The sequence below is a fragment of the Callorhinchus milii genome, unplaced genomic scaffold (genome assembly GCF_018977255.1).
Source record: "Callorhinchus milii isolate IMCB2004 unplaced genomic scaffold, IMCB_Cmil_1.0 Scaffold21, whole genome shotgun sequence".
Lineage (NCBI taxonomy): Eukaryota > Metazoa > Chordata > Chondrichthyes > Chimaeriformes > Callorhinchidae > Callorhinchus > Callorhinchus milii.
The window spans coordinates 7,921,258-7,936,163 of NW_024704762.1; the positions used below are offsets into that span (position 1 = coordinate 7,921,258).

A 14,906-nucleotide genomic window follows, 5' to 3' on the forward strand; every position below is an offset into this window, starting at 1 on the left:
ACCGTGAAGGTTGAGGTGAGAAAAGAAGCGGTGGATGAGGATAGAGTGGTCAACGGTGTCAAAAGCAGTAGAGAAGTCAAGGAGGATGAGGAGGCAGAGGCAGCCCTGGTTGCAGATGGACACACAAACACACACACACCTTTGTCCATCCCCTTGAAACTACAGATGAGTAAACAAATCAATTCTGGGCACTTGGGAATGTATTGCACCAACAGTGCATGCTAAAAAAAACTATATCCATCAGGTGTCAATCAGACAACACCTTGCATTCGATATAGCATCTTATCCTACTGAAACATCTCAAAACACTTCAGAGCTTTCTGTAAGACTTAGTATTTTTGAGCCAAACTTAGCAGCCAATTGGACCACAGCCATAAAATGAATGACCCCTTTTTTTGTTTTCTGGGGAGATTGTTTTGTCTAGGACAGCAGAGGATTCTCTTCTCTTTTCAAGTAGTAACATCACACTGAACAGGAATATGAGAAATGAGGAGCCAATTCATTTGAAAATTTGGGTGTAAATTTAGATAAGGTGAGGAATACAGTTGAGGTTAACCACGAGAAAGATTTCATACACTTTTGAAATGGTGGCAATGCCGATCTGAAACTGGAAATCCATTGTAAAGAAAACCTCAACGATCAGACTTTTTTTTTCTTTTTTTTTTAAAAAAACTGTCTCTGCTTTATTTTCAGACAAAGCAGCATAATCTGATTTCATCTGGGTTTTCATATAAATGTATAGATTCACATATATATATATATGATCTGACAGGTAATAGAGAGATCTTATAGATGAATAGAATTATGCCATGCAGTTTGCAAACAACAGGATTTCTCAAGTGGATCTCGTTTTCAACGAAACATCCAATCAGCCTCATACGTGTCCAGTTGTAAAGTGAATATTGATTATGATGTTTATGAACAGGTATCAGAGTGGCAGCAAAGGCTGTGAACTACAACTCCCAGAATGCACCGGGCGGGACGCATGCGCGTCGTCCAAAGCGACGCGTCGGTAAGGCGGCGTTTGATTGGTTGAGGGCGGGGCGGGACTGTAGCAGCGACCAATGGGACGGCGGGATACGAGAGGACGCGGCGTTGGGCTGCAAGATGGCGGCGGTCTGCAGGTACCCAAGTCAATGAGGGGCCGGTGGCGCCCATCCGGACGTCTCAAAGCGCTTCCCCGGGTCAGGCTGCCAAGTGTAGTGACTGTGTCATTTGTGGGTGGAAGGCGGCAGCCAATGGCGCCCAAACGGGTCGCGGGTTGGAAGTGACCGGATTTTATTCGGGTGCCGGTGTCGGCCCGGATCCCCCATCCCCCCCCACACACACCCCCCCCCGACCCCATCCCCCCCCACACACACACACCCCCCCGACCCCATTCCCCACCCACACACACTCCCCCGACCCCCCCCACCCACACCCCCCCCCCCCCCCCCCCCCCCCACACACACCCACCCCATCCCCCCCCAAACACTCCTCCCCGACCCCATCCCTACCACACACACACACACCCCCGACCCCACACACTCACACACACACACACCCCCCACCCCGACCCCACACACACACACACACCCCTCCGGCTCAGCGTTAAGCTCTCCACTGTTAAGCGCTCCGCTCCGTAACTCTCACCCGTGTGCAGGAAATATAACCGCGAGTTTTTGTTAGTGGGACGTTGCGAGTGCCAATTGGCCGTCGCGTCCGCCTACGAAACACGCAGTCACTACCTTTCACAGTAAGTCGCTGTGACGCAGTTTGAGGTGTTTCGACGTTGTAGCCGCTGTCAACAACGCGAGCAATTTTATTATGATTGTTATTACTATACACAGAGGTAAAAAAATCAAGCTTTAAAACTCCCGATTCCTTTCTGTAGGTACCTGCTGACCCGACCTCCAGCCCCTGCCTCATCCTTCAGCTCCAGCCTGCGGGCCGTGTGCGGCTCCGCTCTATTCCGCCCATCGGTTGCCTCCCGCGCCGACCTGCCCACCTCGGCCGGCCTCCTCCAGCGTCTGACCGGCCAGCTCTCCCCCTGGTTCCCACAGCAGCAGCAGGTGAGGACCAGGAAGCGCGGCACAGAATACCAGCCCAAGAACATCAAACGCAAGCGCACGCACGGGTGGATGAAGCGGATCAGCACCCGGGGTGGCATCGAGGTCATACTCCGGAGAATGTTGAAGGGACGCAACTCATTGACACACTGAGGGGCAGGTGGATCACCATGTGTTCATGGACGTTTATTGAATGGGAAAAGGCTGGAGAAGGCGACCATCTGCCTCTTGTATTGAACTATTTAGACCTGATTGACTATTTGTATTGTATACATATAAACAATAACTGAATGAAGTGTTGTGTGTGTTGCTTGTTGCAGTGAGTGTTATTTATTACTTGTAACTAACTATACATTTGCCAGAAGGTTACAGGTTTGAAACCCGGTCTGGGCTGTGTCGGCTGTTCTCAGTTTGTGGGTCATAGTTGGCCTCAGTGGTCCTGGATTGTGGAGGGAAAACATCAGACCATAAAGAGCCCTTTCACTCTGGATCTCAATTCTTTTGTGTCTCAGGAGAAAAGCAAATGGGACAAACTCCGGTATAAACACAGGCCTCAGGTATATTTCCAGTACGTTCATGTTGTCTGATTCAAGAGCCTCAGCTCACAGAGGGCGGCTTCTCTGATGAGCAAGGTAGATGAGTGTTTGTTCCCAGTGAGGCACAATCAGGCCTGTTTACATCTTTCAGCTATGTTCTCTGTACCTACTTCACTTACATTTAGTTTATGTTTATTTATCCTTTTTTCAACATCCCCAGTAAACTTCAAATATTTCCCGTTCCTCTGTGCTATGTTCTCTTTACCTACTTTGCTTATGTTTATGTTTACAATTACCCTTTTCTCAACATCCTCAGTAAACTCTAAATATTTTTATATTTCTTAATAATTACATTGTTGCTCCTGCTGGAAGATAGTGTTGGGCAAGGGATTTAAGGCCTCTGTCTCTCCCCATTTGGTCGAATACTATCCTCTGATAATTACTATGAAGGCCCACACCTAAATGATGCCCAGGTATTTGTTAGGTTGGGGTATCGAGGGATACGTTACAAGGGTGAGTAATTGGATTTGAGGTACAGATCAGCCATGATCTTATCGAATGGTGAAACAGGCTGGAGGGGCTGAATGGCCTACTCTATGTTTCTCTAAATATAACTTGGGCAAGATACCAGAGGGCACCTGTGGAATTGTTCCTTACAGTAGAGGGAGAGAAAGCTGACAAAAACAAAAGAGTAAGGACATTGGAAGAGCACTGAAGCAATGCTAGAAGTTTTTGGCTGGCTGGCTGGTTGGTGACCTTTATTATCCTTGCTGTGTACAGCGGTGAATGACTTTCCAGAGTGTTGCTATCCCAAATTAATACCCTCCAGCTTGCCATGTGCCATTAGAGAAAGACAAGGTAAGCATCAGTCAAATCATAGTGCTGCTGGGAAAGAGCCAAGACACACCTAGTCCATTAATTCTTCCTTGTGGAGGAAAGACTGCAGTATCTTTCTAAGAGAATCCAAGTGCAGAGAATTTGACTCGGTGAATAAATCTGTCCAAAAAAAAACATCAACTTGAGTGCTGTGTGTTTCATGGACCATGGATAATAATAATTCTTGCAAAGTAGTGACTGTTTATATAAAGAGATGTGACAGCCAGTTTGAGCATAAGATTCACCCAAATGACCAATTTATCTTGGGAGGATTCTTGATAAGCTCCTTTCTCTTTAGAAATTGTTTCATGGAGTTTAACACCTGCCAATTAGGACCTCGATTTCATGTCTCCCGAAGATTAGTACCATCAACAATGCAACCTGAGTACTGGACTGAGGTTGAAGTCCCAATGGAAACTGCAACCTTCCAGGGCTGTGTGACTTAGTCTGGTTCTACACCAGCTGAGCCACTGGGGTGAGTTCATATGGATGTTTGTACAAATTGACAAAGACAGAGCTTTGATATTATAACCCCACAAATATGAGGTCAAAGTTTCAGCGTTCCTTTCCTTATCAGTGGTGGTTAATTAAGGAATGGATTGCGTTTAGGAATGCGGCAAATTGACTGACTCCTCTATTTATCTTTCCCTTCAAATAAACCCGGGCAGAAATGATGTGAGTCTTTGACTCAAGAAACAGATTGGAAGACATTGTTCCCAAACCGTCCTGAGAAAACGCCATTGATCGTGGGTTGGTGTCGCTGCACAGAGCTGACCACCTTTCAGCCCCAGCCTTTTCCTTGTCACTGATAAAAGAGCAGACAGATTCCTGCAGTGCTGTGAACGTGTCTCTTTCAGACGGATTGCAAAGGCCGTCAATCACCAAAAACTGCTGGCGGGTTGCTGTTTTGATCTCTTGCGTTCTGTAGCCACCAAATAACGTGATGGTAGTTTTGTGCGTGGAATCAAAGAAGGTTTAAAACCCAGATTCCCTCTGCAACTGTCCACTCTAATCTAAATACCCTCCATTTTTTTTATATGAGATGTTAAACCGAGGTCCCATCGTACTGTTCAGTGGATGTTGAAGATCCGGTGACACTATTCAGGAAGCAGTTTCTCCTGGTGTCCTGGCTATTGGTCATTCTCCTTGGCTGCCTCGGAATAGCTGAGTTCGGTATCCCTAGTCTAGGGTGGGAAGGAGATGGAATCTTCACCAGGAAATTGGTGGATAATGACTCTTTCATTTTCATTCACCCAATTTCATTGTTGAACACAGTGAATTTATTTTCAAGCCAAACAGTGAGGTCTCGGGTTCGATTACCGTGCAGGGCGAAACCTCAGGCAAGTTTTCTTGCTCCACACGCCTCTGTTTACCTTGCAGTAAGTAGGATTGCAGTTGCTTTAGTCGATTGGCGGATTGTTCTCCGGAGGTAGTAATCCCTCAATCCCCTACTTTGTGGAACGCTGCTGTTCGCAATTGGCTGCCACGTTTTGACCACAAATACGGTCAATCCACTTTCCAATATATTCTGTGAAACGCTTTGAGATATCTCAACGACTTGCTAAGGCGCTATATCAAATGCAAGGATTATTATTTTATTTAATTCCCTTTGAAATGGCCCCCAGTTGACCCTGTCTCAGAAGCTACCCCTTGGCAACTCATTCCATATTCTGCTAAACCTCTGTAAGAATTCCTTCCCTCCCCCACCCCCACACTCCTGGTTATAATCTTAAAATCCATGCCCTTATATCCTGAGATCAACAGAAATACATAGTTCATAATTTACCCTCTCAAACCCCTTAATTATCTTTTTTTTTAAAAAAAACACTTATCTGATCGTGTAAGAGAAGGGGACTGGAAAAACGGGGGAAGATGCCTTTTGCGGGCAAGCAATGTGTTATTGTCTGAGTGACAGATAGGGGAGTAAACTTGCCCTGGACAGCTGAAGGGGAAGGTGATAGGAGTGTACTTCCTGGTAGCAAAGCTGAGCTCCTCTGGCTCCCAACTTGTGTGTGTGTGTGTGTGGTGTGTGTCTGGAGTCTAGAGATGGAAGATCAGGAAATGCAACTCAAAGTGAAGAAGGGTGAGACCACAGCAGAGAATGTGAAAGGGAATAGTATTGGGATAAGTGCAGGAAGGGCAGGGCATTGGGTAGAGAGCTCCTCCAGCCAGGCAACTGGCCTCCTACTTTGTGCCTTAATTCGGAATGCGAGCTGTCTGAGACCCATGCAGAGAGAGAGCAGAGAGAGCAGAGAGAGAGCTGCAGTTGTCTCGGTTTAAATGCAATCCGCACAAGCTTTAGCGCTGCATTTGTGGCACAGAGCTCGACTTCCCTCTACTGAGTTCTCTTGTCTTTTTATTTAATTCCCAGGGAAATTGTACGTTTCATTGTGAATCCCAACTCTCCCTCTCCCCCCTCTCCCCCCTCTCCACCACCACTCCCCCTCTCCCCCCCTCCCACCACCACTCCCTCTCCCCCCCCCACCACCACTCCCCCTCTCCCCCACACCACCACTCCCCCTCTCCCCCCCCCACCACCACTCCCCCTCTCCCCCCCCCCACCACCACTCCCCCTCTCCCCCCCCACCACCACTCCCCCTCTCCCCCCCCACCACCACTCCCCCTCTCCCCCCCACCACCACTCCCCCTCTCCCCCCCCCCCACCACCACTCCCCCTCTCCCCCCCACCACCACTCCCCTCTCCCCCCCCACCACCACTCCCCCTCTCCCCCCCCCACCACCACTCCCCTTCCCTTTCAGTCAGTTGCGATTTTTGGAAGGTGCGATCTTGTATCCGTGTTTCTAAATGCATTTTTTGTGTGTGTATATGGTAGATCCTGTCCAGATAGGACTCCAGCAAATGCTGTACATTCAATGGGCTGTAGGTGGGATGTTAATAGTGTGTATGGGTGTGGTGGGGGTTGTGGGGGTGGGGGCGTGGAGGGGAAGAGAGGAGAAGATGATGAGGGAGGGGGGTGGGCAGTAAAACTTCCAGTTAAATTGGAGCTATTTTTTTTTCCTTGATTGCACTAAAATCAAGCGGGCCTTCCGCCCTCTGGAACTCCATCCTGCGGTCCCTCTGTCTCGCCCCCTCCCTCCCTCACCACCTTCCAAGACCCACCTCAAGACCCTCCTCTTCGACCGTGCTTTCGATCTCCCTGCTTCCCCCCCCCCCACCGTCCGCCCTCCTTCACCCCGACCCTCAGCTCGGGTCCGTAACTCTGTCTGCCCAGTGCCTTGGGACGTCCTCCTGACGTGAAAGGCGCCGTACAAACGCGATTTTGTTGTTGTTGTTGTTGTTGTGAAAGATCGTTTAAAAAAAACTTGTTTGTTTGTGAACCGCTCGTTGCCTCTTTCCCACCCCACGACCCCCCACGAGTATTACCACACAGTCACTACGCTTCACGGGGCGCTATATAAATAATGTGGCGCAAGTTGTTGTCGTCGCTGTCGTCGTCGTCGTTGTTGTTGTCGTCGTCGTCGTGAACTCCTGCCTTTCCTATTGGCTCCAGTTACAGACCGCTTCATGGAGAGCCTGTACTTCCTCGCCAACGAGCCCTCTGTCGCCCTCTACAGGCTACAGGAGCACGTGCGCCGCTCGCTCCCCGAGCTGGTGCAACACAAGGTCAGAGGGGTTGGGTGGGTGGGTGGGTGGTGGGGGGGGGCAGGTGTTGGGTGGGATATGGATAAGGGACATGAGGCAAAGGCGGGTAGTTGGAGTTGAGTTACAGATTAGCCATGATCTGATAGAATGGCGGAACGGCTTGAGGGGCTGAATGGCCTCCTCCTGTTCCTATGTTTCTTGTGGGGGGTTTGATGGGATTGGTCGCTTCTGTATTGCCTTCCCTCCTCACTCCCCTCCCCTTCCCTCATTTCCCCCCACTTCCCCCAACCCCATGGGCAAATCTATTGCTCACACTCAGGGGAAGTAATGGGGTTGAGACTCAAGGGCATTGAGGATAAATTGGTGAGGTAGGGGAACGCGCACACTTACCGTCAGTGAAATAAAACCGCCGCTGAATTGGGTGTGGAGCCAGCTGTGACTGACTGATCCCTGGTTTCTTTCTCCTCTGCACAGACAGACATGCAGGAGGTGGAGGAACAAGGTCAGGGAGCTATCTACACAGTGGAGTATGCCTGCAGGTGAGAGCACACAGTTTTTATTTCTAATTGTACCCTCTCTTTCCTCTCCCCACACTCTCCCCCATTCCGCCCCCCCCCCCACCCAGCTCAGAGTGCAACGGTGATTGTCAAAGGGTTAATTCCTCCTCTTTCTCTCTCTCTCTCTCCCTCCGGAGTGCGGTCAAGGGAATGTCCAACAGCGGTGTCCACTTCAGAAGCATTGAGGGTCTCCTGAGACAAACAATCAGCATCAAGGAGCAGCTGTCCTCATTGCAGGGCCGCAGGTAACGGACCCACCACAAAGTGTCACCCCTCTCCCTCCCTCCCTTTTCCCCCCTCCCCTTTCGCCCTCCCCTAGGCACCCCATGTCAATCACCCTCTCCCCTGCTTTATCATCATTGCGCTTGTCATCTCATGAGGGGGCAGATCATTAAACACAGCAGCACGGGGTGGTGTGGTGGGGCGGGGGGGGGGAGAGGGAGGCTGGACTGAGTTTGGGACGACCCCGCCACCACACACCGTTTTTTTACCCCCAGCCCTGGCCAAAGATACGTGTGTGTGAACCTCTCCAATCCTTTCTGTTGAGGCTCTCACATGAACATTGGCCACTTGTGCTTGAGATACAAGAGGGCGTCTATGGAAAACCCCTCCCCGCTTCCCCCACAGTTTGAGCCAGTACAGAGGGAAAGGGGATGAATTTGGGGAGCGGATAGGGGTGGGGGGTAAACCAGCTGGCGGCTTGGAGTTGCTGCATTTGATGAGCCCCTGAGGGGCGCTAGTTAATTTGTGTGTGTTTATATTTTTCTGTTTTATACTTGCTGGTGCAGTTTATACCCCTGTGAGTACTGAGTGTGCATTCCACCTGATCCACCTGACTCTGTCACTACCAGTTCTCCCCAGTCAGCTACACCCCGGCTTAGTTACAGAGGAAAGCATCTCCAGGTTAGCTCCACCATGGGTTAGTTACACAGGATTACTGTGGTCAAATACTGCCCTACTTGAGCTCCAGCAATGACTATCCAAACCTTAAGAACCAAACTCAGCCGTGAGCTCGTTCTGCTAATTTACACTTCACGGCAATTTGTTACCCTCCTAATCCCATTTCTTGTCTTTTCCCCTTGTCCCTTTGATTCACTATAAATAATAACAATCCTTGCATTTGATACAGCGCCTTATCACGCTGTTGAGACGTCTCAAAGCGCCTCACACGATACACTGTAAAGTGGAGTGACTGTGTATTTGTGGGCGAAACATGGCAGTCAATTGTGCACTGCGGTGTCCCAGAAACAGTCATGGATTTGGTGACCAAATTATTATATTTTTTTTTGAAGGGATTATTACACCTGGAAAAGCAATATGCCAATGGACTAACAACCGGGGTTCCTACTTACTGCTGGGTAAAACAGAGGGGTGGGAAATAAGGAAACTTGCCTCAGGTTTTGGCTCATTGTGACACTCCCATGCCTCTAGCCGTTCGTTGTGCCAATTCCCCCACTCAGTACTCACATCCCCCCCCACCCCACGCTTCTCCTTTGTTTGATTTCTGTTGCCTTCGCTGCATGCAGCTCAGTGACGTGAGTGTCTGTTACAGTTCCATTGTTACACAGGCTCCTCCTGATCCTTCCTCCTCCTCCTCCTCCTTCTCCTCTTCTTCCCGAGTGCAGACACAAGGGCATGCCCCTTTCATTCCAGGTTAGTGATGCTCAAGTCAAGTGGGCGGCTGAGGGGAGAGTTGGCGGGGAAAGTTCGAATTTGAGCCGCTGGCTTTTGAGGTCTACATTAATGGCCATCAACACAGTTAAATGTTGACAAATGAACAGTAATGCGAATCAGGGCAATGTGTGTTGCGTCTTTCTTGGTCCCATGTCGCTCTGGGTCTGTTCACTGGCAAAACTATAATCACTGGGGGAGGGAGTGGATTTGGTGGGTTTTGGGGTAGTTGATGGAACTCTCTCTCTCTCTGACCTGCCCTAAACCTCAAATCAATCATCAATCACAGGGACAGAGAGAGAGAGAGACATTGTTCCACAATGCACACTCTTGGAGCCTCCATATTGGAGGAAATGAATGATGATGATAAAAGGCAATTGGAAACGGATGGGGAGCGGGGAGAGGGAGGGGATGTCAGAACACAATCACCAGTATGTTTGGAAGAGAATGTTCCTTGGCCAAAATGGGAGGAAAGTAGAAAGATCATAATGTAAAGCTCCCACAACACTGCTACCCAGCAGATCACAGACCTTTCTGTGTTTGTGTACAATCCGTGTTGACCTCTTCTCTCTCCCCCCAATTTAAGGCCCATTCCCTCTTCCCTTTCCTCCATCCTTTAGAATATTCTTCTGCATCACTTTCTGTTGTGAGAATCGTTGAGTGTTGGGCAGGTGGTAGGTGGGTTGGTGGGTGGGTGGTGGGAGTGGGGAGGAAGGCACAGGTGGGGGGTGGGTAAGTGATGATACAGAGGAGAAAATTTAAACCTTGTCATTGTCGGGGAGTTTGGTCTCCCTGTACAAACGTAACTTTCTGGTTACTCCGGAATTTTATCTCTGCCGCAGGAAGTGATGCAAAAGGAACGCCCTAAGTGAGGGGCTAAAGAGGGCATCGGCCCCTGTCTACAGAGACCAGGTGAGCAACAGGAAAGCGGTTTTATTTCCTTTCCTCTTCATCCCAACACCTGGCATCTACACCTGAGAGCCCGACTGAGATGGGAGGAAATGGGAGGTTCCAGGTTCTTTCACCATCTGTACAGTATTTGGACCTGGAATACTGTGTGCAGTTGTGCTGTCACCCGGTGGCATCACAGGGTTACTGCTTCATCTTCTGATTACACAAAGAAAGTCAAGACAACTTGTGCTTTCGTGTCCGAGAATGTCTCAAAGTGCTTTCTAGAGTCTGGGTGGGAGATATGGAGGGAGGGAGAGAGGGAGGGAAGGGCCTCGGCAAGGGATCGAAGCATAGGCACGTAGAGAGAGGGAGGGAGGTCCAGATTGGGGGCAAAGTGACTGCAATGCTCATGCATTGATGGTTTGTGGGGTGGGAGGTGGGGGGGAGGTGATGGCGGTAGATAAGAAACAGGTTGGTGGGAGGTGGAGGAGGATGTGGTGGAGTAAGGCGAGCGGATCACAGAGGTGAAGTGGGATGGCGGTTAAGGCCGGGAAGATATAGTCTTACCCATTTGGGTTACTAGCTGAACCAATATCTTTTTTTTAATGCTTCCTCAGTGTTGGGTGGTGCATCCAGTGAACCACAGACGTGTCCCACGACATGAACAAAGAGATTCTGATGTGATAAGCTCCTCAAGCTCAGCACCCTCCTGAAGGTTGGCCTCAGCATCCCCTGGGTTACACACAGGGCTGCCGTGTTTGACGTCTGAAAAAGTTTTTATTTTTCTCGAGACAACACGCCTCTCGAAAAGGATAAGAGCTCTTCAAATCGCTTCCCTGACCCTGACCTCCCACATCTACAAGCAACCCTGGTCGCGCACCAAACACCCCTTTTTAATAGTCGTTTCTCTCATTAAAATGAATGTTGCGCTGGTGTATGTCACCCTGTGTAGTTGGAGGATGTACATACTTAATGTTTTCACATGCACGCACACACACACACACACACACACACACACGCGCGCGCGCGTGCGGTACACACATCTTCCGGACGGGTAAAGCGGGAATTCAGCCTAATTGCCCCCATTCGCCAGCTCAGGGGCCTTGATGGCCAGTTGCTGTCGCAGCTGAGATTGGATGAGACAGAAGCTTATAAACAAGGTGCTGTGGTACAGTTTTCAGAACAATCACTGTTGTTAGCCTCAGAGAGAGGCCTTACTTGCTCAGCAGATGCATTTCTCTCTCTCTCTCCTGGGTGCTGATGTATCTGATTTGACTCTAGCTTCCTGTTACTTTTACTCGCAGTAATAAATGCAGTCAAGACAGAAAATTGGTGATGTGTTGGTTTTCATTGTATTTTTCCTTCCCGAGTAGCCGTGCGCCACACTGTCGGGGGTGCCGTCCTTCACGTGAGATGTTAAACCGAGCTCCTGTCTGCCTGTTCAGGTGGACGTTAAGGATTCCTTGGCACTGCTCAAAAAGAGAAGGGAGATTCTCTCTCCCGGTGTCCTGACCGACAATCCCACAGATAGAATTGGTCACTCATTTCATGTCTGTTTATGGGATATTAGCAAATTAGCTGCCGCAGTTGTCTACAAATACACAGTCAGCTGCACCTCACAGTAAAATCCTGTGAAGCTCTTTGAGACGTCTCAACAAGGATTATTATCTTTGTGTTAATAAAGAAAAGGCGCAGGACACGTTGCTTCCAATTGAAGGATAATTTAAATACAAAAAATGTGAAATTCAAATCTGAGATTTTTGGTCTGTTTTAAAATCTCCCGATCATATGTAAAGCTCCCCCCTTGCTTCCAGTCGGTTGTATGCAGTGACCCACATATGGGTTTCTTTGCAGTCACGATCCCATCCTTTAAATTTCCCAGCGTTTCCATAGTGACGGGGATTAGTGTGACTCACTCACTGCGGAAGTTAATCCCAAATCGAGGGAGAAATATAATTAACCCTTTCAGGAGCAAATTGGGACAACACAATGCAGCGCTTTCAAGGTGAGTTGGAGGCAATTAGTTTGCTCTCAACCACTGTCGTTTCCCATCAGTTAAAAACAACACCGGATTTCCACCAATGCAGATGTGTGAATGGGACTATATCAAATACAAGGATCATTATTACAGACATTAAGACGAGCTCGCTACTGCCTGTTCAGGCAAATATTAAAGGTCCCATGACACTTATTTGAAAAGAGGTGGGAGTTTCTCCCAGTGTCCTGTCCGACAATCCCTCCTAGTTGCGATGATCAATCACTATGGCTTTTTGTGTTCAATTTGGCTGCTGCATTTTTGGCATAACAACTAGAGTCACTCCACTTTTGAGAAGCTTTGACAGTTAAAGACTCTGTATCAAGTGCAAGTATCATTCTTACTTACAAATGTTTTATATATTTCAATTCAGCGTCACTCAGCCAAACAGACCAGAGATCACAGTTCCACGTCTTGTATGAGTTATTGATCTCAGCCAAGGTCAGGGCTTCAGTTACACAAAGAGCAAAATGGGAGAGAATCCTAGCTCCTGTGTGTGCTATTCAGAGACTCCATTGCTTGGGACAGTAATAACCTTGATATGGGACAGTGGACATCTTTTAAGAGTAGCAGCTGTTTCCCCACCTGGTGGAGAAGAGATGCCAATTCAGCCAGTAGTAAATTAAGATTCTGGGTCTTTGAAGTCCATTAATAATAATAATAATAATCTTTGCATTTGATATAACGTCTTACCATGACATTGAGACATCTCAAAGCGCTTCACAGGAATATAGGGTAAAGGGGTTTTGACTGTGTATTTTGTGGGCAATGCCCCCAAAACAGCCATGGAGTAAGTGACCAATTTTACTTGGGGGATTGTTGACCAGGACACCGGGAGAAAGACGCCTTCCGTTTTCGAATAGTGCCACGGGTTCTTCAACATCCACCTAAACGGGCACTCGGGGCCTCAGTTTAATGTCTTATCCAAATGATAGGATTAAATCAATGTTGTATCAAGGTTAAAACTCATCAACCTGGTTAAGTGGTCAATGTTGGAATACCATTAAGTACCGCAAGAGGGAGCAGGTCACCAAGAAAACACAAAGAGCTTCCTGCAATTACAGACAAAAGGGCTCCAGACTTCCAGAACTTGAACCCGTGACCCTCTTTCTGACCTAAGAGAGAGCGAGAGAGAGAGAGAGAGCGAAAGAGAGAGATATTAATTGCAGTTGTCAATGTGCTTCATTGTGTTAAGAAGGTGATTGGAAGTGGATAGTGATGGTGAATCCTGTTTGGAGATGTTTCATTGTGGTATTGTACTGTATCAAATGCAAGGATTATTGTACAGTATTGTCAAGGTAGATAGTGGGAGACTCTTCTGCTAGAGGGATCCAAGTCAGGGGAGCATAACCTCAAAGTTAGAGCTGAACCATTGAAAATGAGATCAGAAAGCAGATCTTTACTCAGAGGAGTTGGAAGATGTGGAGTGCATTGCTTCAGAAGGGTGAAGAGGCAGAATGGATGTCAGATGCTTAAAATGGAGTTTGATAGAAAACTTGGGAAGTGAGGGTAAGGAGAAAAGTTGGGAACATGGGATTAAAGGATCTGCCGTGGTCCAGTAAACTGGTGGAATAGGCTGGATGGGACCAATGGTCACCTCCTGATCCTGTGTAAGCAATGGATCCACAGGGGACAGATGCCCCTGGTGAGACACAGCATCGCTAGTCTTCAATCAGACCTGTCCTTTTGCAACAGAAAAACCACATGGTTTATTTTTGGCCGAACAGGTTTTAACTTCTCCCTGTCAAAGAAACGAGAAAAAGCAGAACTAGCCGAGACCCCAGGCCTCTGGTTTCCAGCCCCAGAGAGAGGTGTGGAACTGCGGATCACAGCTCTTCTACCCCCCAGGCTACCGTCTCTTCCGACAGCTGGGCAAACGGTTCCAGCCTCTCCCGTGACCTCCCAACTTTGCCTAGAGGCAGTTGTATGTGTGTACGCTAGGGGCCGTGTGGTCTGTAGTGTATTGGGAACCCATCCTGTGGTCTTTGGGAAAAGTGGGTTCAAATTCAGCTCGGAACTAATAAGAGTCTTGGTGTTAGTTTGGCTCAGTTGCTCGTGCTCTCGCCTCTAAGTCAACAGGTTAAAGTCAGGACTCTGAGCACATGGGCGAGGCTACAAGACACTCCATTGCAGCATTGTCAGAGGTGCTGAACTTCAGGTGAGATATTACATTGAGGTTCTACTTGCCAATGGATGTTGAGACATCTCAAAGATGGGATAAGGCGCTATATCGAATGCAAGGATTATTATTGTTAAAGATCCTGTGATGTAGCTCAAGGAGAGACAATGTTCTCCTATTCTCCTATATCAAAGGGAATATCCCCTTTTTCTTTTTCTCTGCTGGCTGGGAAGATTACGAGATTGGTGGCTGACTTTCTCCACAATACCCACCCAAACATCTTTCATTATAACATTGAGCTGTTTCTTAAATAAACCCAGTGCCACAGCCTCCACACCCTTCCTGGTAACCTGCTCCTGCTGATTCCTGTTGTGTGTGTATTTATATATAAAAACACTTCCTAGTGTCCGCCCTTAGCAACCGTTGAATCTGTGACCTCTTGTACTGTTAGGGCCTAATGTTGATGGCAGAACCCTTATATCTGACAGTAAAAGTTTCTGAGAGACTGAATCAAAGTTGTATTTACACAATGTAATCCAATGCTCTGGTCTCTTCAACCACCCTTCCTG

At 48.3% G+C, this 14,906-nt stretch overlaps 2 protein-coding genes across 2 annotated transcripts; both read left to right on the plus strand.

Annotated features, from left to right (window-relative positions):
• The first annotated feature begins 1,069 nt into the window (after nucleotides 1–1,069).
• mrpl34 (mitochondrial ribosomal protein L34) lies at nucleotides 1,070–2,343 on the plus strand. The gene is made up of 2 exons (XM_007898808.2): nucleotides 1,070–1,124; nucleotides 1,874–2,343. Exons 1-2 carry the CDS (start codon nucleotides 1,108–1,110, stop codon nucleotides 2,199–2,201), a joined length of 345 nt encoding a protein of 114 aa, XP_007896999.1. The 5' UTR covers nucleotides 1,070–1,107; the 3' UTR covers nucleotides 2,202–2,343.
• A 3,059-nt stretch (nucleotides 2,344–5,402) lies between these two features.
• borcs8 (BLOC-1 related complex subunit 8) lies at nucleotides 5,403–11,512 on the plus strand. Its single transcript, XM_007898809.2, has 7 exons — nucleotides 5,403–5,543; nucleotides 6,973–7,085; nucleotides 7,539–7,603; nucleotides 7,759–7,866; nucleotides 9,174–9,274; nucleotides 10,135–10,204; nucleotides 10,801–11,512. The coding sequence occupies exons 1-6, from the start codon at nucleotides 5,507–5,509 to the stop codon at nucleotides 10,158–10,160; spliced, it is 450 nt and encodes a 149-aa protein (XP_007897000.1). The 5' UTR covers nucleotides 5,403–5,506; the 3' UTR covers nucleotides 10,161–10,204; nucleotides 10,801–11,512.
• The last annotated feature ends 3,394 nt before the right edge of the window (nucleotides 11,513–14,906 follow it).